This window comes from Protopterus annectens, chromosome 2.part1 (genome assembly GCF_019279795.1).
Source record: "Protopterus annectens isolate FY-2018-M chromosome 2.part1, PAN1.0, whole genome shotgun sequence".
Lineage (NCBI taxonomy): Eukaryota > Metazoa > Chordata > Ceratodontiformes > Protopteridae > Protopterus > Protopterus annectens.
This window is the reverse complement of record NC_056729.1, coordinates 1,172,505,060-1,172,529,141: the sequence shown is the minus strand read 5'-3', so window position 1 is coordinate 1,172,529,141 and position 24,082 is coordinate 1,172,505,060. Positions and strand designations below refer to the sequence as shown.

Here is a 24,082-nt window from a genome sequence, read left to right as displayed (position 1 = left end):
ATATAAAAAGTTTATTAATTGACTGTGAAAATGAATGCTGACTTGTTAAGGTAGGATAACAATAACTTTTCTGGAAAGTTATTTATTAGTGTGATGATATGACACAGTGATGAATGGACAGTGGTATACTTTATTGCAAAATCTTAGGCTTTTTTCACAAATCTTTCCAAGGGAAGCACAATATCAATATATTTTCACTGATAAGTGCATTTTTTCATTTTAAAAATGAATCTTTGCATAGCAATGCAGAAGCAATAAGATAAATATCTTCTGTAAGCACTGTAACATATTGACATTTCTAAAAATCAAAATCATCCTGATCTAAATCACTTTTACTGGGCTCAGCAGCATTATTTACATTAGTATTGCTGTTCTCATGCTCATTTGGACTGGATTCTAATGATACATTTGCCTTCTTTGAATCCTGCTCATGACTACTACATAATGAGTCCTTATCCTCATCTTCAGAAGTATTGTCTGGGTACATTGTAGTAAATTTACTATCTGATGCTTCTGAGATTCCATTAATAGGATGGTCGTCATTGTTTTCTTCTGCTGTATCTGTGCCTCCTGAACCTACTTGTGACTTCACTGAGCAGCTTTTGAAAGAAAAAGTGGTGGGACAAACTGCTTTTTGAGGTGCAGATCCATCCTCCATCTTGTCATTGTCATCATCCTTTGCATCATCTGTGTCCAACACAGTCTTAGCTGAAGAATCAGAAAGCTCATCTTCAATGTCTTGTTCATTGGATGAGTTACTGTTTTTAGTTTCCACAACAGCAGAATTAGTCATAGTGTCTTCTTCTCTCGCATATTGTAAAGATTCATTATTACTTATTTCATTATTAACCACTTCTGTCTGGTCCTGCAATTCACTGCTTGTCTCAGCCAACTCTGAAATAGCTTCATTTATGTTACTCTGTGCTTCATCATTTTCACTGTGAGTATTTGAAATAATGACATGTTCTTCTAAATCCATTTCATTAATATTAAGTTTCTCCTGCCAGCTGGAGTCATTTGCCTTCTCTGTACCACCCACCTCAGCATCAGCAACCTCATCTGCATCCCTATCTTCTTTCAGCTCTTCATTTTCCTCACTTACTAATAAATTGTCATGTACTTCACAATCTGCATCAAGAATTTTCTGTTCAGTCTGATTACTTAGAGAGTCGGTCTCCCCTCCATCAATGATTTCATTTTGAGACTGAGTTCCAATCTCACTGTCTAGAATTTCTTCATTAGAAGTTACAAAATCTGTAGGCTCATATGAGCTTTCTCTAGTCTCTGCATCCTCTTCACCGTCTTGATTAACTGCATCTAAGTGATTAAGTTCATTTTCACTGTTTCCACCATCTTGCTGAATTTCAGCATTAACGTCATTTTCTAACAGAGTAAGTTGATCCACTTTCATCTTAAGAATCCGTTGTAAGTCAAATTCTTCCATTACAGGAATATTTGATGGTAATGCATTCTTTAGTGATTTGGTAGCCTTTTTGCTTTTAATGCAAGTCTCACAAGGGCAATACTCATCTTCATTTACTTTAGTCAGCCTTTCCTCTACAGTAACAACAGAATCAAACTCATTACTGGAAGATTCATAATTTGTTGTTTGCTGTCCATTTTTATGTAAGATTGATCTGTCAACAGCAGATTTGTTATGCATATTTTGCAAGCGCCTTCTTCTCTGTTCAGTTTCAATGGTTGACTCACGTTTAAATTGTTCTTTTGGAGGTCTTGGAAATTTGGTCCCAGCTCTGCTGTTTATTTTCCTTATTTCCTTTTCAATACTTTTCTGGATTCTTTTCCCAATCTCACTATTGAGATCATTAATCATTTCATTAATTTTGTCACAATCTTCCAGATTCCATCTAAACTTGAATTCTTTCATCACATCAGCATAGTGAGCCATGAATTCTTTCTCAATTTTCTTCAAAAGGTTTAATACCCATAAAGGGTCAGGGTCAGATAACTGTCTCTGTGTGGAAGAAATATATTTTGTATCTGAAATAGATACTTCTTTACCGTCGCATTTTGTGTCTTTCTGCATATAATCATTAGCTAATGGAATTGCTTCACATGGACTGGGATAGTCAGCACAGACATAAGTAGCACCTTCATTTTCAGTATTATTCATATTTATATCAACTCTACTTTGCTTATCTTCATTTTCTTCCAGAATACTCTTATCATCTGCATCTTCATCACCTTCATCACAATCTGTTTTTATTTCTTCATATTTCAAGGCCAAAGAGCCAGATGCCTGTTCTGTATTGGTATTTAACATCTGTGTATTCATATCAGAATCATCCTGCTCCTGTTGACTGTTTTGACTCCCACTCCACTGAACACGTGATGCTATGTCTGGAGTAGAAGGATCTGAAGAGTTAAATGGAACAATTTTATCTGAGTCATCAACTGTTGAGGAAGCTGTTGCAGGATGTACACTTTGTTTTTCTTCATCATTTATTTGACTTCCATTACCCAAACAAGAGCTGCCAGTTACTGAGTTGGTATTACAGTACATTTCTTTTGGAATATTCACTTCCTTCATATTCTTTGGTAACATATTCCCATCTAGTATACCTGCAACACTACCTTGCCCAGAGCCCCCTGAACCACTGCTAACATCTATACCAGAGGAAGACATTGGTGTACATTCATCATCAGTTGACATGTGCTCTTTAAAAGATGCAACAGGATTGTTAAACAGCTGCTGATTTAAAATGCCTTCTTCCTCATTTGTCATACGTTCTAAACAAAATGACTGAAACGTGTTTAATAGTTCTTTGTATTTTGGCATGTCTTTAATGTTTGAGTTGCTTGTTGGGTTGGTATTTTCATCCAACAGCTGAAGATTGGCAAGGCATGTGAAAAGGGCTTCGGCAGAGTTACTCAGCTTTTTACACTGAGAAGGGGATAATTCTGGCAAGCTATGTACTCTGTCAAGTTTTTGGCCCTTTTTAGAATGAAGTAGGGCTTTCATTAATTGGATAGGGAACTGAATAGTTGCAGGAATTATATTTTGGTTTCCATTACAAAAATTGTACTGTTGTGTGCCATTAAAAGCACTATTTTCTTCATTTAAATGAAGTGCTGTTACACATAAATCAGAACATGGATTGTCAGCATCACATGGTTTTGGTTCTGGATGCTGCACATATAGACTTTCTGGTTCCAGAAGAGACATGCCTTGAGTTAGGTGGTCTGCAGTTGGTTCTGCATTATCCTTTGTTGTGCGAATGTCTGGTTCTACGACAATATCTTGTTTAGCCTGGCATTCTCTTGTCATAATTTCTGATTCTGCACAGTTTGCCTGATGTTCCTCTCCCAGATCATATTTCATAGACACAGCATCAAGAGGAATTTTGTTCAACCACTCATTTACTACATCCTCAGGAGATGTATTTGGTAACACAGATGGCAACAACATGTCAGTGCTTTCGGGTACAACAGCGAAAACCTTAACTTTTTTCTTCTTTTTATGTGCACTGTTTCCAAGCACTTCTTCAGTACTTTCTTTACTATTGTTGGAATTCTCTTGTTCTGGTCTTTCTATATTATTGATGTCAGTCAATTTTTGTGAAAGATTAGACTTTGAACCTGAGCTCACTGGTCTAGATGACTCTAAACTGTCATTCATTTTTCTTTTATCACATACTGAAGTGCTACTGCTACTTCCTGAAGAACACTTTAGCAGAACAGATCTAATGTTGGAATTATTAGGCTTTCCTTTTGGTGGGGAAGGAAAGTGAAAAGAACAAGGTGGAGAAACTTGCATCCTAACTGAAGTTTCTAAATCACTGTTGTGAGTTCTATTGTCCTTTTCCTTTTGCATCATATGATGTATTATTCTGCACTTAGATGAACCTTCCTTAGTTATTATTGGTTTTGCCTCCTTTGCATATTTCCTATGTTTGGAAGATGTGCTTTCAACACTGTGTGTGCATCTGACAGGCTCTTGCCCTTTAGCTAAACAATGACATGGTACTTTTAAGACTTCTGATTGACTGAATGCACTTGAAGGTGGTACATCAGAAGTATCACTTCCATTTCCATGCTCAGCATCATCAAGTAATTTCTGAAAACAGCTCAAGTCTGGTTGTGAGGTCCTTTCGTTTATATCAGATTGTTCCTGTCTTTTTCTGCTTACAACAATGGCATTGCAATTTTTAGAGTTACTCATAACTTGCACGTGATCATCCCCCACAGAATGGCATGTACATTTACTTCTTACAGGTGATGTTTGTGATAAGGAAGAGCAGATATGCTGCAGTTTAATAACTGATAATTCTTTGCTTTCCTTTTCTGAAGAACTGATAGAGCACTCTGAAGTATTTCTAGAAAATGAATTTTCTATTTCAGGCCTATGTAACATTTCTTTTCTGTTTACTTTAGATCCTTCTAGTGAAATAGAGACTGCTGATTCTGCACTGTTACTGTTTTGTTCCACTTGTGTTTGATGCCGTTTACTGTACTTGGAGGTTCTTGAAGGTGAAGTACTACTTACTAGGCTTTTATTGCTCTCATCTAGAGATTGTATCTTTATATTTTTGCACCCTCTAGACTTAGAAAATTGTATTTTTTCATGCTCGGACATTTCACCTCTAGACAATTCTTTAGTTACTCGTTTACCTGAAGAGGCCAAAGAAAAGGCTCTTTCTTTCATTTCATTGACTTCATCATTATCTTTTTGAGCACAATCAAAACAACTTGACACAGGTGTGTACATTCTATCATCTTCCAAATTCTCTAAGTTATTACTGTAACTAGCTTTGTTGCTTCTCTTTGGACAACTAGATGTAACACTAATAGGTCTTGAGTGTGAAAACTTCTCAGAGTTTAAAAATTTCTTGGAACTAACACTTGAGCATCTTGATGTAACACATTGTGTCTCATCTTCTCTTTCATATCTATTTTTTTCACTGTAGGCTGACTGCTGAGATGATCCAGAAATGTTACTTATAGGTCGGTCTTCTTTATTCTCATCTATTCCTTCCTCCAGAGCATTGAAAAGCATTAAAGAGGTTACAGAAGTTCTGCCACATTTGTAATTAGAGCAACCTTCTTCTTCGGGTGTTGCACTACTCTTGTACTTTTCTGCAAAATTTAAAGTGTCTGATGAATGATTAAGAGCTTCTTGATCTTCAACTCGTCTTCTCAAGTTTTCATGACTGCAGAGTGAACACCCTCTTGAAAGAGTTGATATATGATAGCTAGCTGTTGTTGCTCGACTTTCATGCCAGGAGTCCGCATTTGAAGAACTCGTGTGGGTATCAACTCGACTGTTTGCTCTGCTGATAGTACAGTATTCTACTTTAGTCTCTCCATTTTCATTGCAGCAAGATGTGTGTTGCATCAGCTCCTCTCTATATTCTTCAGTGGATGAAGTGCAAGCAGTGTCCATAGAGTCTCTTTCACAAGCTACTTTTTTATGTAAAGATGCATGGGAGCATTTTGACTGCAGTTGTTTTATATTCCCTAGGTCATGCATTTCATTGTAAGTAGCAAGCAAGGGATTTCTCCATATGTCATATTCTGCATGCTGTCTACATCCCCTTTGATACATTTCTTTTTCAAATTCTTTCTCAGCGAGTTTAGCTAAATATGAATCTTCAACATCACATGAGTAGACTGAGTCTTCCACTTCAGAATTAAACTCAGGCTTTATTTGTTGTTTTACATTTGTACTGCCCTCTTTACCTACATATGTTTTATCACAGTTAGTTTTGTTCATCAGACTGGATTTTTTTATCTCCGTGGACCACTGTAGTGTCTGGTCATTTAATAAGCGAAAGCGTACTTTCATCTGTACAGACAGGCTTCCATCCTTGTTGACGTGTACACTCTTTTCTATGTCATCATTCTGCAAAGACTGAGTAAAGTTTTCATGTTTTCCATGTGGACAGTTGCCCATAAATGTGGCAGATTCACTGTTCCTTGAAGATGTATTAAACGTATTAGGGAAAGATTTCTCTGATGATAATGAAAACCTCATTGATCTATGGCTGGATAATGGTCTTGGGTGGATAATGCTCTTCTTTGTTTCTAGCCCAAAATTTGCTGTTTTGGTATAGCAGAAATGAAATTGTAATGTCATGCATCAAGGAAAGAAAATAAAATGATAAATCATTTTTAGATAGCTGAGAGAACATATACATGTGTAACACAATAAATTGTTAATTTATACTTTTATTTGCACACATTTAGATTTTAGACTGTATTTTTAAAATTATAATGGTCTATTGATGATTCTTACGTTTTTTAAGAAGTGTAACTAACTGTAATGTCTACAGAAATTATGCAGCAATGCACAAAATTATTTTAATTGCTTCATGGCACATAATGTAATTTTTGAGTACTATACTCCACTGCAGCACTGTTGTTCCCTATATTGGCTCCAGGTCCTGTAACAAAGCTTGCAATCAAGATATCAGACTGATTAACATGGCTACTAACAGTTCTACTAACAGCATATTACCTGTATTCTGCAAATTTTGCTTTCATATATTGCTTTTGTTTCAGAAAATGTCACTTCTTGATTTCTCGAGCAGTACAGTACAGCCTACTTTCACTAGCAATTGCTTCATGAAACAAAGATGTCAAATGCAAATCTACAGGGAAGGATGGATTTCCATAAGACTGTTATGGCAATATGTTGGTCATAGCCTCAGAAGAACTCAGAGAGAAAAGGGCAAACTTTATATGATTATTTACAGCCAAGAAAATAATACTGCCAAAGGGGGTATCAAAGAAGGTCAGAGCTGGATAATGTTTTATTTATCCTTTGTTGGCCTGGTTAGTCCCAATAGACTAGAAGCCTCTTTTCAGGGGAGATCCAACATGGTATTTATACAACTAGACAAATCTGGCTAGAGCATAAGGGAACTTCCTCTACTCATCATTATTGTGAGTCAGAACCATTTTGGAAGAGTACTTCCTGTTTCCATTCCAGGTCCAGAGGTAGCCCAGAGAAACAAGGAAGCAGATGGAGAGACAAGGAGATGATGGAGTAGTGAATGAAATGAAGGAGAAAGCAAATATCAAGACCAGAGAATGTGTGCAGGTTTCTGAGGAAATGTTTAAAAGAAACCTGTTTGATGGAGATGAGACAGCAAATGATGGATGTATAATTACAACCCTCCAGTTAGGAAGGTTGCAGAATGATTTACTTAAAGAAAAGGTGGTGCAGAGTGAGCCAAAAAATGAAGGAGATCTTTCCTGGAGGGTCATTATGTGGAAAATACAAAAGGAGGATGCAGAGACAACCCAAAAGAATAGTGATGAGATGGTAAAGAAAACCTATACAGAGAAAGTAAAAGAAGGTAAAAGTGGAGTAGCAGAAAAGCAGGCAGGAGAAAATGGAAAACAAAAGTACATAGTAAGGATTCAAAGTAAAAAAAGACAGAGAAATGGACAGGTATGAAGTGTGGAATAATTTAATAGCTACACTGGGTGTAAAAGCACATGAGGTAAGAGCATTTATTTTTATTAACAAAGAGATGTTTTGTGACATTATATTGGAGACCATTTTTTTAACGGAAAATGTTCATGGAGTCTTTATGTGCTAAAAGCATTTAACAGAGAAGCAAAAAAGATTTGTGTACAATTTCAAACAGAGGTAGAAACAGAGACTTTGAAAGAACATTTGAAAGCTTTATGTAAAGAAGTGTAAATGTTTATGACAGAAGGGATTTATGGACAGGTGCCTTGGATTGTAATATTGTGTTAAAAATAGAAAGAGAAACAATTATACATATACCAAGCATGAAAAATGTGGAAGGAATTAGGGGTATTGTAAAATACTTGGGACAAACCAAAACATGTTTTTTTTTTTTTTTTTTGTGGAAAAGAAGTACATTTGATAAGAACTGTTTTAAAGAAAATGCTTTATCTGTGGGTAAATGGGACATGATTCACAAAAACGTGAAGTGAAATGTTATAAATGTAACAAAGTTTGACATTTATGGATGGATTGCAAAAATGAAAATAACAGTAAGGAAAAATAAAAAGAAATAGAAGAAAATGAACAAAGATAAGAAATTTCAAAAGCAGTAGAAATAGAAGGAAAAGTATATGAGAAAAAAATAATAAAGAGGATACAGAAGAAGGTTCTGAAATAAGTGACAAGGAAGACATAAACTGGAGGGAAGTAAAAGGAAAAAAGAATTACATTGGTAAAAGGATAAAAGACAGAAAAACACATTTTAAAGGAATAAGTACAAAAGAAAAAAAGGAAAAGGGGAAAATGAATATATATATATAGCTAAAGATCAGGGCTTGGTTTAATGGTTAAGGTGTTTTATTCACAAACACAAAGTACAGTGTTTAATTCTCACCTTTAGGAAGAAAAATGGTTATGGTTACAATGGCCTGTTAAGAAAGCTAGCCTAATAATTAGCTATGAACTTATGAAACCATGAATCCAAGGAAACAGTACTTTCTGTAAATGTGAACAGTATTAAGAATATTGTTAGAATAGGAATTTTGCAGTGGTGTAATACATGTGATATAGAGGTAATTATATTAGAAGACACAATATTTTTAAGAAATGAAGAAAGATTACAAACAGAGAAACTATGGGGCGGAAAGATAATTTGGAATTTGGGAAATGAGAGATATTCTGGAATAACAGTATACTGTAGAAATACAGTAAAGATATTAGATGTAACTTTATAACAAAATTGGGAAGATTAACCATTGTAGATTTAAAATGAAAAGAGCAAGCATATAGAATTATAACATTATATGATTATACTATTTTAAGAAAGAGAAAGCTTATTTTATCAAATTTTAGACTATGCATTGATACATATAAATATTATAATGACAGGAGACTTAAATTGTGATTTAAGAGGCAAGCATAAAAAGAAAGGAAATTATATAAGAAAAATATTAAAGTTATAAGATGTAGTAAGTTAAAATTCTGGGACAAAAATTCATGGACTTACAAAATGGTATAGAACTGAAATAGATTATTTTATAGTATCAGAAGATTTAGTTATAGGAAAAGGGGAGGTAATTGAGACAGGATTTTCTGATCATCTTGCAATATGGCTAGAGATGAAAGAAAAAAAGGACTATATAAAAATAGCAAGGGAATAAAAAGGATAAATGAAAAAGCATGGAGTGAAGAAGGGAAGAGATTAGCAATCCAGTTATGAAAAGATCACATTACTATGAGAAAAGTTTATAACAATTGGTCTGAATGGTAGATGATATTTAAGGAAAATATAAAAAAAATGTTTTTATAGTGGCAATATGATATGAGAAAAATAAAGAAAAATATAAAAGAACATATAATGCATTCAAAGATTTAAAACATTAAGAGAGAAAGTACTTTGACAAAGAAAAATAATTATATGAAAGAAATCAAGAAAAAATGCAAGAACTGTTATGTAAGCAAAGATGTTTTTTACAAGGAAAAAGAGAAGATGTATCAAGTTACTTAAGCAGATTAGTAAAGGCAGATGGTAGTGCAATGAAAGAAAAACTGTAAAAGGAGAAATAGAAATAACTCAGGAAAAGATTAGGAATAATGTAGTACAATACGTGCACAACATGATTAAACAAGAAGGTCGTGAAAAATCAGGGAAAGTAAAAAAAAATAACAGAAAAAGAGAATAAAGAATTGGAAAAGGATAGTTCTTTAAATGATACATTTTAGATAAAGTATTAGGACAGGTAAATACAGATTCACCTGTAGGCCCAGATGGAATAGGGTATGAACTGTATAAAAATGAAAGAGACTGGAAAAATATTTTTTAAAGATTTTGAAAGAATGCTTAAATAAACATTTTATGTATAAAAAATTATATAGTAGAATACATAAATTCATATTGAAGAAGAAAGATAGAAAATAATAAAAAATGGAGACCAATAGTAGTGAATAATAGTGATTATAAGATATTTATGAAAATAATACAAGAGAAATTTGAAACTAAAAAGGAAAACATGTGGAGTATAGCACATCTAGTATAAAGGGGAAGGATTGTCAAGAATTATTATTGATAGATAAATTGTGGATGATATGAACAGAAAAGAAAAAGGGAAAATCATGATAGAAGATCTTAATAAAGCATTTTACACAATTGGACATGAAATCTTATGGGTAATAAAGAAAGAACAATATAAATGAGAAAGTTAGGAAATTATGTCTAACAGCATTTATTAAAAATAAAGTAAAAATACTTGTAAGTGACTGGTGAAGCCAAGAGGTACATATGAAGAATGGTGTAAAACAGGGATGTCCAATGAGTTGCATTCTCTTTGCATTAGTTATGAATGTGATAGCATGTGAAATACGTTACACAATAAAGGAAGCAGAGTATATAACACCTGAAGAGTTAAGTTCTGTTAACATATGCAGATGACAGTATAATAATTGCAAAAAACAAACTTTGGATAAAAGAAGTAATTTTCACAAATTGGTGTGTAGAGATGATTGGGATATCTTTAAATAAAAAGAAAAGTAAAGGTTTAGATGATGTAGTAAAAATCAAGGGTATATATTTTACAATGAATGGAACTTTTCTGTTATGTATAAAATTTGGGAATAAAAATTTAAGTAGAATTAAATGGAAAGAAAAACAATAGTAGAAATAAAACAAACATGTCTTTTCTGGTAAACATATAAATTATCATTCAGAAAAAAGGCTTATTTGATAAATTTAGTACTGATGAGAAAATAGCATACTTAGCAAGTGTATTTATGTTGCCAGCATCATTTGAAAATGAATTACTGCAGATAGTTTTTCATTTATATGGGGTTCTAGATTAAACCCAGTAAAAAGAGGAGTTTTGTATGTAAAAATAAAATAATGAGGTTTAGGGTTAATTAGCCCAGTGGTACGCGTTACATCATTAAATTTGTACATAAAGTAGATAAATAAAAAAGATGAGAGATTAGTAGTAAAACTGTGTAAATATGATAAATTTGTGGTATGGTAAACAAAAGGGTGTGTAAATGAAGAAATAAAATATTACCAAGAAAAAATATTTTTGTGGAAAATAAAAACTGGCGATATGAAAAAAGATAGAAAGGTATGGTATAAGAATGTAGTGATAAAGCATCACTATGTAAAAAAATGGGAAATCTAACAGATGAAAAAATTAAATCTATAAAAATAAGAAGCAAATGGTTTAATCAGAAAGTAGAATGTCAAGAGTTTTTGTGGAGACTGGTAATAGATAAATTGCCAGCAAAATGATATATGCCATATAAAAAGAAAAGTGATAGAATATGTTTATAGTGCCAAGAAAAAGAAACTAGAGAACATGTTTTTGAAATGTAAAAGAGTAAAAAGGTTATTGGGAAAACTATGCAAAGATTTTTGAAGATATAAATGAAGTGGATAAAATAAACTTGGATATGATTAAATGTGGATATGGATAAAGAATATGTTAAAAGAGTAAATAAGTTATGTTATATGGGTTATATGGATTGAAAGAATAAATTAAATTATGTTTAATGGTAAATGGATTTTATTTATTTATTTAATATTTGTTGACTGGGAAAGTCTGACTTGGAACAAAGTCAATTTTCAGTGGAGACCTGGGGAGAAATGCTCCAGATGCATGCCTTTGTAATGTGGGAGGAAACTGGAGCACCCGGAGGAAACCCACACAAATGCAGGGAGGATATGCAGACTCCACACAGAAGGCACCCCAGCCGAGAATCCAACCAGAGAACCTCTTGCTGTGAGGCGATAACATTACCACTGCACTACTGCGCCGTCAGCAACAATATTAAGTACAATCAGATGATGGTTATGGAAAAAGGAGTGGAGGTCTAATAGGGATGAAAATTTAAAATGATTGTAAAGGAAATTATGAATATGTATAAACAGATTTGCATATTTATATATTTCTACACAAGCAAATATTTGTAAATATGTAAATATTTTGTAAAAAAAGAGTTATTTTGTATGTGAATAAAGCACCCCTGCTATTTTCTCTTTGCAGCTGCTATATGGCACCAGAGGGCTGCTACAGCTGCAAGAAAGAGCTATAAGGGAAGCAGCAAAATGGAGGAGAAAAAACTATGGAGAGTTTGTAGGTAGAAAATGAGAACTTGGAGAAAACACTGCTCAGTATGAAAAGTCGGAATGCAGATGCAGAGTCCTGTGTAGTGGATGTTACAAATGAGTAGCATTTAGCTGTCTCAATAGAAAATAAAGTGAGTTCATTGTAGTGGTGCAGATGGTAGAACTGGTGACAGGAGGGCTTGCAGATGTCGTTCTGTTAAAAATAAAAGATCAAGAGGATGCAGGTGACAGTTCTGCTGTTTTATGGGGTGAAACGACAATTAACCTTTTTGGAAGTGGTGAGGATGGTAATGTGGAAAAGGAGTCAGTTGATTTGGCAGCACAGACTGTAGCTGTTAAAACTTATGTAGTAGAGATAGCATGTAAAAAAGCAGATCATCAACAAACTGTAGGTAAAACTGTTATTAAAAAGAAGAAAAGGCCAGCTGAGAAAAAAGCAAAAATGAAACTTTAATAGACAGACATTATGTACATCTGAAATTGAGAAACTGATGGTGAAAGTTCTGGAATTGTGTGACAAAGAGAAAGAAAACATATTTATCCAAGGAACAATTATTTTATTTTCCGGCAGTAACTTAAATGTTAAAAAATGTTACTTTGCAGTTTAGAACTGATGAACTAGAAGAAGAAGATGTTAAAACATGCATACCAGATTTCCGTGAAACTCTTGATAATATTGTAAAAGTGAGAGATGAAGGAAGCTTATGGAATTGACAGTGGAGGTTGGCAGCTATTTTGAAATGCAAAAAAAAAAAAAATGGTAAAACACTTTTCAAGTGTTCTTTGCTACGGCTTCAAACAATGACTCCCAGAGCTCCTTAAATGATAACCCAAAACCAGGATTTGTATCTAAATGCCAAAGAATATTTTAATATAAAATCCAAATCATCATTAGCGCTTTCGTTTAACACAATATTAAACTTCTTCAGACATTGACCATTGATTTAATACACATTTAAATAACAGCATCTTACTTCTGATTGGTTCTCACTCCCTCTCCATTTAAAAGCACAGTAGACCCTTTTAAATGCATAGCACTGCTTATCATTTACTATATACATTATACCAACTGTACTAAAAATTCATACATATATACACATATACATATAGAAATATTTTAAAAACATCTTTCTTTCAAGTGCTTTTAACTTCAATATGGGTGTTATGGAGCTGCACTCATTTATTCTTGGCCAACTATCTCCTTGCAAGCGCACTTGCCATAATTATTCCTTCTTTTCTAAATACAACATCCATGCAGTTTTCTCTTCAATCCTAACACTACCAATAACCATATATGTAAACTGGTGACCTACATTATCATATATGTGCTTAGGTAATGCATTGTTCAAATTATTTTTCTAATAGCATATCCATGTTAATAAAGTCTCTGGCTGAAATTCCTCTCAGTTTTGCCAATATAAAAACTTGGACAAAACTCACAAATTGCTTTGTACACCACTGCTTTAGCATTGCAATTGTATTTACATTTTATGTAATATATTGTATTCCTTATGAGGAAGTTGTTAGCTATATTAATTTTGTGGCACCAATCACATGCTCCACATCTCATCATACCTTTGCCACCCTGAATATTATCACTTGCAGTATTCTTAAGTAGATCTTTAAAATGTAACCCTTTCTGATATACTATTGTAGGATGTTCACTTTTCAAGTGTTATTTTTGAGGCGGATTATTGATGGGCATTAAGATCTGCTGGCCAGCATAAATCATGTTTCATTTATGGGGACTTTTCTCATTTAATTAATGATTGTGACAAAATGCCATATAACCAGTGTGGTGAGCAAGAAATAAAGCAAACAGGTGTGTGGCAGGTTGTGTAAAAAAAAGGATATTTTTGGATGGATTGTCAAGTGCAACAGTAAATAATGAAAAAGAAGGGGGAGAAAACGTGCATGAGGAGGAACAACAAGATGCTACAGGAGAGGAAGAACTAGGTGAAGTAGAAACTGTAGAAGAAAAATATGGAGGGGGAAAAGGAGGAGAGAGTTTGCATGCAGAAAGAAAAATCACGAAATGGGACTGTCACAAAAAAACTGTTTTGATGTTCTAGCCAATAAAAAATCTGTTCCTGAGAATTAAGGATTATTCTTACATAAATCCAAGAAAAAATATTCAATAGGGAAGAGTAAAAATAAGAAAATGAAAATTTAAACATATTTCCCCTAAACCTAAAATGAAGGAAAAATAACAATTTTAAATTATGAATGGTATTATTAAGACTATAAGAAGGATAGGAATACTGGAATGGTATGGTAAATGTGATGTGGGTGTTATTGTGTTAGAGGGTGTAAGATTCTTAATAAGTGAAGAAAGACTACAAACAGAAAAATTGTGGAGAGGAAATATAATATGGAACTTAGGAAGCGAAAGTTTTGTTATGGCTGTGTTGTGCAAAGAAAGAATGAAAATACTAGATGTAAGGTTGACAAGGATAGTAAGATTACATTTTGTGGATGTGAATTGGAGAGAACATTTATAGAATTATATCACTGTATGCATATAAACTAGCAAGGAAAGAGAGAATCTGCTTTGTCAAATATTAGACTATGCTCACATTAACATGGACATTATAATTGGAGGGGACTGTAATTGTGATTTAAGGGGAAGACTTAAAAAGAAAAGGTAAGATGTAAAAAGGATACATGAAGAAATAAAATGTGGTACACTAGCTGCTTGGAGCAAAAGTCAACTGGTTTATAGAAGGAAGACACTTGGATCTAAAATTGATTATTTTGCATTACTGGAAGGTTAAGGGTTAGCAGATGGTGTTACATTTAAGAAAGGTTTTCCAGACCATTTAGCAATATAGATAGAAATGATGGAAGAAATGGAATATATGAAAATAGTAAAGGGAATAAAAATCGTAAATGAGATATTATGAGTTCAAATTGGAGGGTATGAAGTATGGCAGGTATGGAAGGCTCATATAACCATAAAGGACTTCTATAAAAAACTGGTGTGAGTGGTGTATTGAATTTAACAAAAAGTACAAAAAGTGTTTTTTTTTTCACTTGCAGGGTGATGTAAGGAAAGAAGAGAAGTGAAATACTGAAAAATTTATAGAAAAGTATTAAAGAATGTGGAGAGTAATATAAGAGAATATTATAATATTGAAAAAAGAAATATATAAAAAAACTGAGAAAAACATTATATTATTCCTGTAAAATACAAAAAGGAAATTGTGTAATTCATATTTTTTTTCATATGGGATTCAAGATTAAATCCACCAAAAAGAGGCAGCTTGTAAATAAATAAAGATGAAAGGGGATTGGTGTTACTAAAATCAATTCTGTATTCTGCTTCTTTAAACTTATATAGAGTATTAAGTAAGTAAAAGAAGAAAATGAGAACAGAATATTGAGAATGTTTAAATGTAAGTACAAAAAAGTCTGTGAGATGATGAGAATAAGAAAAAGAGAAAAAGAAGACGTGAATGAAGAAATTAAAAATTACCAAGAAAAAATTCTAACACGGAAAATAAAAATTGTGCTGGAACAATATTATTATGTATATCCATGGGAAATGTACCAGAAGAAGCAATTAAAGCCATTAAAGTAAGGATAAGGTGGTATACCAAGGCAGTAGAGTGTTAGGATTTCCTATGGAGACTGGTAATAAATAAGTTACCAGTAAAAGGGAATATGATATATCAAAATAAAGTTGAAGAAGATGGAGAGCTTTTAGCTGCACTGAAACTTTGCTCTGCAACATGATGTTTTATCAAAAAAGTCATTTTAAGGTTATTTTTCACTTGAAGATAAACATTTAAGCAGTTATCTATAAGATCTTTCCAGAAAAATCTAGTTGATGATTTTTATGTTACTTTTTCTTGTCATAACAACATTTTTGCTTCATTATTAAAATGAGTCACTCGAAAAGAACTACACAAGAATCTATAATGAAGAAAGAACTGCATTCAATACTGACTAGTATTCAGGATCTTGCATAAAAATATATAAACTGGAGATGAAAATGGATAATATAAAAGAATGAAATAAGAAGCAAATGGAGTTATTGAATGAGGTGATTACGCAACAGTCACATCAAATAACCACAATTGAAGAACCAGTGAATGACATGGAAGGGAAAATGGCTGAAAATGAGAATCACATTGAATTTGTTCTCAAATAAATTCTTTACTTAAGGAAAAAAATAGAAGATCTTAAAGTAGGCTAAGAAGAAATAATATAAGAATCTTTGGAATACCAGAGAAGGAGACAACATGATTTTATTTTTAAATAATAACTGGCTTCCTAAATGCATAAACTTACCTGAAGCTCTCATTTGGCATTGAGAGAGCACATAGATCTCTCTAAAAACACTTCACTAAAAAGCCATCCACCTTCTCATGAATCAATTACAGTTAAATTCTCATCAAGTCAAGAAAAGACTTGGTCCTGAAGACAGCCTGGGCTAGCTCACCTATAAAACTAAGAGACAACTCCATAGGATTTGATAATGCCTATTCCATTTCTACAAACCAAAAGACCAAAAGAAAGGTGTGTGTGTTCACTTTGTAAAAATTTAAAGAAAGTAAAAATCAAAACATGGTTTTTATTCCTGGCTAAAATTAAGATTGTTTTACCTGAGGGACAAAAAACATTTAACTTGTTAAATGAAGCAGTGGATTTTGTACAAAAAAAAAACTAGGGACAAATGACTGAACATGTACTGGGCATGTTGTAAGTTCTTAGTATACTCTTGCCCTCATTAACTTCTAAATAAGAATATCATCTGAAGCAAGGTAAAGTTTTTTTATCTGTTCTCATAGAAAATGTTTTAAAACAAAGTTACTTATTTAATCTGATAAATAAAAATAACTGCAAGGCAACAAACACAGCTGAATACATTCAAATTATCCAAATATCCAAGTAAAATGTGAGTTTATTGTATGACAAAACATGAGCACTTTTGCTTTGTCACCAATTCTTCTTAAGACATTAATTTAAATCAAAGATGGCTAAGCTTTAAAACTACAATCAAACCAATCAAAAATGCTACCTAATACATATGTAATCTAATACAGTTAGCATTCTGACCTAACATCTTGCACTATCTTAATGACAATAAAAACACATGATCTAACTGTCTAAAAATACTTGAATTCTAAAAAGGTAAGTTACCATTGTTTAAAACATAAGCTGACAATGAAATCTTCACTGATGCTGTGTTATCATCAAAATATATTGTGATATTTGATGACAAGAATATACTTAAATACTTGATGTTATGAGGCCCTTATGTTATAGTAGAAGGAGCAGACAGAACTTTAAGATGTCCATGGAAATTAATTGCAACACTAGTAGGGTGGTATATATTGCTACTTGCACTTCATATCCTGCATATTATGTTGGAGAGACTACTAGAAAACTAAAGGACAGAATTTATGAACAAATATATGACATTAAAAAACAGAAAGCCAATAATACTCTCTTTAAACACTCATTAATTTGTAGATCCTTTAAAAAGTTCATCTTTTTTATTAAAGACATGGTGTTTACAAAAGAAAGGGGAGGTGATTATGACAATTTATTGCAATTCACACAATTATTGTGGCAAATATGATTGAATGCCACAGCAAAGCCAAGAATCAATGAAAGTATTCATACTGAAAGTTATTTAAAAATCAAAGTAAATTTAATTTAACTTTATCTAACTTAATGTTTTTAAATTAATAAATGTGTTCCTAAAGCAAACAAGTAATATCATATGTTTGAACTGATTAATTGATTTCAGGTTACATAAGGAAGTGATGTCATGCCTTGTGTGTGCATTTTGAACTCTGAGGAAGTCTTTTGTTATATGTGGGCCAAAAGTGCTAATTTTTTAATTTTTTTTTAAAATAAATATATATAAGTATTTAAGTGAAGTTGTTTTATTTTAAACATGGCTTGTGACTTTACACCACATGGTTTATTTTCTGAATCTAGTGACTGGTTTTACAATGTTCATCAAGGCTTTTTATCATGTCTGCTGTTTCGGTTACTAAGAATTTTTAGTTAATGCTGATGCTATAAATCACTTAATAAAACAGGAAAATAAGACAATGTTTAAGCTAGGTGCAACAATGTCTGTCAAAGAAACATAAGTATGTTTCAGATCACATCTTAATAATGCTAAAAAGGAAGGGATACAAAGTCTGATGGAATGGAATGCCTATGATATTATTAAAATGAGTATAACTATTTAGGAGCTATGTTTTTGTTATATAGTTTATATCAAGGAGGATATATAGTTACATTGGCATGCAATTAATAGATAAGATAAAGTCAGAAATTTGCATAAAGTACTTAAAGTCCAAATAAAACACTGAATAGAAGAAATACCCATATAGGGGATATGAAACAAACTCTATATTAGGGGCTGAGATACTGAAATTTTGAAGGATTTAATTATGACCATGAAAAAAGCAGCTTTTTGCCTATTTGGGGGTAACATACTAGGTGGAAAAAATATTCTAAGGATGATTCATATCCACTTGGATTGGGATCCAGTGTCTGCTACTACTATCTTTCTGCAATATATCAGGATAGAAAAGGGTCATTAAATGATTATTGAAATGGGACTTCAAAGTGCAGAAAAAAGAGAATGGCATTCTAAGTTATATTTGTAATAAAATAAACTGACCTACAGAGTGGTGAGTCTTGAACTAATGAAAAGAATCCTGGTATAGTGTTAACTTTGCAGATAATGTTATTATTATTATTATTATTATTATTATTGAAAAAGTGCTTGCTGAAGTAAATATACAGTGCTTATGGTAGGTGACAGTTAAGATTTAATGCAGACACATGCATGTGATTGCATTAAATCTTAAATACAGACACATGCTTGTTCTGGCAGACATGCAAGGTAACTGAATACATTGCTCAAGGAGTGAAGTCTAGGGATCCTATAATTATACACATTACTGGTAAGGCCACATCTGGAGTACTGTATTCTGGGAATTATCCACAGGAAGTTAAATTAAGCTGGATGAAAGTGCATCATGCAGAGTTACTAAAATGAGAGAGGAAAGAAAAAGTCTGTACATGAAAAGTCTTAGTCAGATGGCCATATATACACACTCCAGAGGATAACAGATGACACAATCAAAGGAGTATGATTTGGGCACACCACCTTGTCAAAAGTATGTGGGAGGGGAGGAGTTGAGGTAGGGCAGATGGAGGAGGCAGTGACATGTGAGGTATTTAGAAGGGGGAAGTTCAAGATAAACTTAGGAAATAGGGTCTACTGCAAGTGCTCTTATGCTAGCTGCACCTTGCACATTGCCATTTGCTGTAATTGGTAAATACCCTAACTACCACTAGCCCAATCCTAGTAAATTACATAGCCCTCCCACTACCCAACAATACTGAACTACATAGCCATACCAGAACCCTAATTCTAACCCTACAATTTCTACTCAGACCATAACACTAACCATGCCACTCCCTTCTCAAACCCAAAAGTCCCTGAACTCTCCATAAAACTAAAAAATCACCCCCCATTATCCTAAAGTCCCTGACTGCTACTTAACCCTAAAGCTCCACTCCCTCTCCCTAACCCTAAACTCTCCTCCCTAATGCTTAACTGAATACTCTCTTTCTACTCTCCATACCTAAAGTTCTTCATCACTCCCTGACCCTAGACTCCTCTCCCACTCCCTAAACCCAAATCCCCCCCACAAAAATGGAACAAACACCTACTCCACTTCTATTCCCTTCCACTGCTGCCACAACTCACCCGAGCATATACTTGAGTTCAAGAGTGAGTGGCTGGCTGTGTGACCTACAATACACAAAAGCTCCCAGTTGGGCACTTATAGTAGACCCTAGGAAATACTAGATCTGTATTTTTTGTTTGTGAAATGTTTTGCATTTCACCTGGGATGAGTCTGAAATTGGTCAGTATTGATTAGTGCACTACCCCAGTAAACAAATATAAATAAATCAATAAATTAAATGTGTAGGCCCTGGAACTCAATGCTTGAGATAGTGGTCTAACCTATGTTGTTAAAGGAGGTTTAAGGAGGCCAGGTATGCAAACAGCTTTCATAGAACAATGTAAGAAGAGATGCAGCTGCACAATGAATAGATAAAACAGATAGTCACACTTTCTAAACCATAAATCTTCTGTTATAAGTATTTTCATATGTTTATACATTCAAATGCAGGAAAGGGGATATAAATATACCTACATCCATTTGACAGCCAGCCTAAATGATCTAACAGCTGAACGAATTACGTAATAAGATTTGAACAAAACACCAAAAATAAATTGTTCTCCTATTTATACATGTGGTTTAATACAGGATGCATTTGCATTCAATGCCCTGGTTGGATGGTTTACCTCTGACTGATTGACAATACCTTTTTCAGCTCACCATTTACTAAAAATATAATATAGAAAATGGTGAGGCAAAAAAATCTTTTTTGCACCTGCACCCCACCAAATTATATATACCAACTCCACAGTTGCACCACAGTGGAGAAATGTGGGGGAGGGACTGAAAGGCATAACACTGACTCAAACAATGCAATACATTAAAATGTGATGGCACAGCCAGCAAAGACGTATAGCTATGCCCTAGTTAGATATAATCTGTAGAAAAATGCAAGTATTTTTTTTATCTGTCACACCTCAAAATTTCCTGTGCCACTGTACTCCTCATATTGTACAGCTGCCACTTACTAGTAATTTGCATTACATATCCTGGTATGTGATGACTTGCCTTATGGGCTTAGAAGCAGAGGTCCATGAAATGTGGCTGTATGTGTTGATGTGGATGTTGTTTTGAAACAGTGCATCCAGGGTTGCTGAGGGTATTTGTTGTGTGTACTTCATCTAGGAAGTCTTTGGGGTTTAGGAAGGGTGCATTAAGTGCCTCAGCATATGTGGGTCTTTATGTCTGCTTTGAATTGTGTGTGATGGGTGCAGTGTGTGCACTACTGACAACCTTATTGAAGTTAGCAGTACTTTTATGTAAGAGCTTTGCCTCCAGAGACATTGTCTAAATACACCTCTCACATACCACATCAGTTTGAGAATTAACTGGTTGTTAGTAAACATGAGGCAATTTTTACATTGCTTCAGGATGTCCATATCCATCAGCCTGGTAACAGAGATAGTGGGAAAGTTTATATCCATGGCAACAGAACCTTTTTTATTGATTAGATAGTTGGAGTTAGAATATGAAGCAATGTGAGGAGTATCCTATTTGCAACTCTGGGGACAGTGCATGTCACTGCAAACTAGTGGTCCTATGTGCAACTAGGCATTGGTGAAACTTCAATTGTGCTTTTACAGGAAAAATGTCACTCAAGATGCCTGTGACTATGCAGGGCACTGTCAAACACTTGAAGGGAAACTAATAAGTAGACTCTGAAAATGTAAGGATGAAGTGTTTAGGCAGATATTCTGAAGTTAGAAACAAATCAAGCAGCACTTACTAAAAACAAAGAATTAGCTTGTCAAGAATGGTGAAAAGAGGGGAGTCACATGAATGGCTTCTGCCTGGCTACTACTAGTGTTTGTCTTACCATAGCTTCATTCTGCTGGGATACAATGCTCCTTTGCTTTTCTCACCAGAAGCAAAACATTAGCACCAGTCTCAAGATGAGAATCATGCCACGGCCTGTTTGGTGATCCACAGTCTCGTCCCAGATGAACAAGGGTTTGTAGGCTTGTTGTAGCCTTTTCCTGGTAGATGTCTTGAATAGCAACCAGACCAATTAGGAATGTCAAGCACAGACACCCACTACCCAACAAAAACTGTCAAGAATCAATGAACCCTGCTCTTTCTCTCACCAGGAGCAGAATATAAGCACAAATTCAAAGCTGTCACCTATGAAGCAGTTATTAGGCTTTCTAGTGATCGGCAGTCTCCAGGAAATAATGTTCCTGTGTTTCTTCTCTCAGCAGAAGAAAACTGAAGCATTAATTTCATTAGATGACTACTGAGAGGCAGAATGTGGGCGCTCTAATAATTGGTGGTCTTGCAATACATGTTATAAATATTAAAGGTAAGATGGAAAAATGTGTTACTATCCTAAGCACTGCGGTGTGCCTTAAGCAGTTAGATATGAAATAAAGGGCAACTTAAGCTTTAGCTGTCTATGTGGAGAACCATTAATTTTAAAAGAGCAAGATAGATTGAAAGGGGGTGGTCACTTTGTATGCTGGTTCTATGGAATACAGTGGGATGGCCAAATAATTTAAATAGTTGAAGGGCAGTGATTTTACAAAATGATACTTTTGTGCTTACTCACAATAGCCACTGAAAGGAGATAGGGAAGGAGGTGTATGGTCAAATTAACATAAGAGGCAGGCAACTAGAAAAACAGTTGAGTTTAAGAACACAAAAGCACCAGAGTGGGAGGGTAGGAAAAATTTTCTGTGTGACTCACAAGAGGCACAGCTGTGGTATTTTTTCTAGTTTTATATGCAATTAAAAGCATAATACAAATAAAACACAGTGTAATGAAAAAAAATCAGAATATACAAATTAGAAGAAGGCAATAAAGTAATGCAAATAAATAAATAAATAAAGTAATGTGACAGAGGCACAGCAAAATAATGGGCATAGTTTTCTTCAAAATAAAGGGGTGGCGAAAGCCACAAAACTCTAGGCTAGGCTTATAAATGCCCTTGGGCAGATAGCCTAGTATGAACCTATGAACCTATGAACCTAAAAATACAAAAAAGCAACAGCAAACTAACCTTTCCCCTCACAGCAAGTTATGGCAGAGTCTGGGAGAGCTTTTCCAGTAAAGCTTTGAAATGTTTTATTTTACCCCTTAAATAGGGGTCTATATTAGAACACCAAACTTTCAAAATTTTGAGTGTTCTAATATCGACACGTTTTCAGCTGAAAATATCGAAGAAACAGAAAACCAAATTTTTTCCTTGGGAAAAATTTGGTTGCCCGTTTCTCTTGCTTTGGTATTTCAGCACTGTGGTGGAAAGTTATGGGTCAGGTTCAGGTAAGTGTGCGATTGTGTGGACGTGAGGGTTAGGACGGGGTAGGTGAGTTAGGGTTAGGGCTCGGGACAGGTAAGTGTACGATTGTGTGGACATGAGGGTTAGGGCGGGGTAGGTGAGTTAGGGCGCAGGTGAGGTGACTGTGCGATAGTGACAGACCTTAGGATTAGGGTTTGGGTTAAGGTAAGTGGATAGTTAGTGGTGTATGTATAGTTTAGTGTAGGGTTAGGTGTAAAAGTTTAGGTGTATGTGTGTGGATTACTGTTTGTTTGGTGTGCTTGTGTTGTGTGTATGTGTTTTGGAACAGCAATTTTTTTCCCTAGGAAAAGATTTGCTGTTCTGTATGTTCGCTGTTTTAAATTTTCGATTAATAGGGTTCAATATTAGAACACTCGAAATTTTGAAAGTTCGGTGTTCTAATATAGACCCTTAAATAGAAGGTTTAGTTCCTAGCTCCACCATCCATTCACAGATAATTAATCTTAACTGACCTGTTCTAACTTCTGTGTGACTCATAAGAGACACAGCTGTGGTCTCTTAACTAGTCTTAATATGCAATTAAAAGCAGAGTGCAACAGTGTAAAGAAAACAAATCACAATATAAAAAACAGAAGGCAGCAATAATGTAATACAAAATCCATCTAAACTTATTCCTATGAGGTCTTAGTTTTTGCATTTTGTCCTTGACACCAACTCCAATCTGTCACCTCTATGCTAAAACACTCATATGATATATTTATTTATGTGTATATATATATATATATATATATATATATATTATATTTTCGAAAGTTTCAAACATCGGACACCATATGGTTGACACCATATGAGCGATGTTTGAAATTTCGAAAATATAATAAAAAAATAAAAATAAAAAAACTATACTTACCTAAATGCTGTAGGCAGGGGAGCAAGCCCGCTACTTAAATATTCCTACTCCGAGATTGCACTGCATTGAAGTAAAGGGAAAATATTCCCTATGGCGATTTCCATGTTACGCGTGATGTTTCTATATTTCGACCAGTTGGGGTCGCTCAATACGCGTTCGCTGTTT

At 34.0% G+C, this 24,082-nt stretch overlaps 1 protein-coding gene across 1 annotated transcript in view; it reads right to left on the bottom strand.

Annotated features, from left to right (window-relative positions):
* Positions 1 to 285: 285 nt before the first annotated feature.
* Positions 286 to 24,082, bottom strand: part of RP1L1 (RP1 like 1) — a 464,711-nt gene continuing 440,914 nt past the window's right edge. Inside the window, exon 5 of the mRNA XM_044063550.1 lies at positions 286 to 6,060. Coding sequence (XP_043919485.1) covers positions 299 to 6,060 — 5,762 coding nt within the window. The 3' untranslated portion in view covers positions 286 to 298. The remainder of the gene's footprint in view (positions 6,061 to 24,082) is intronic.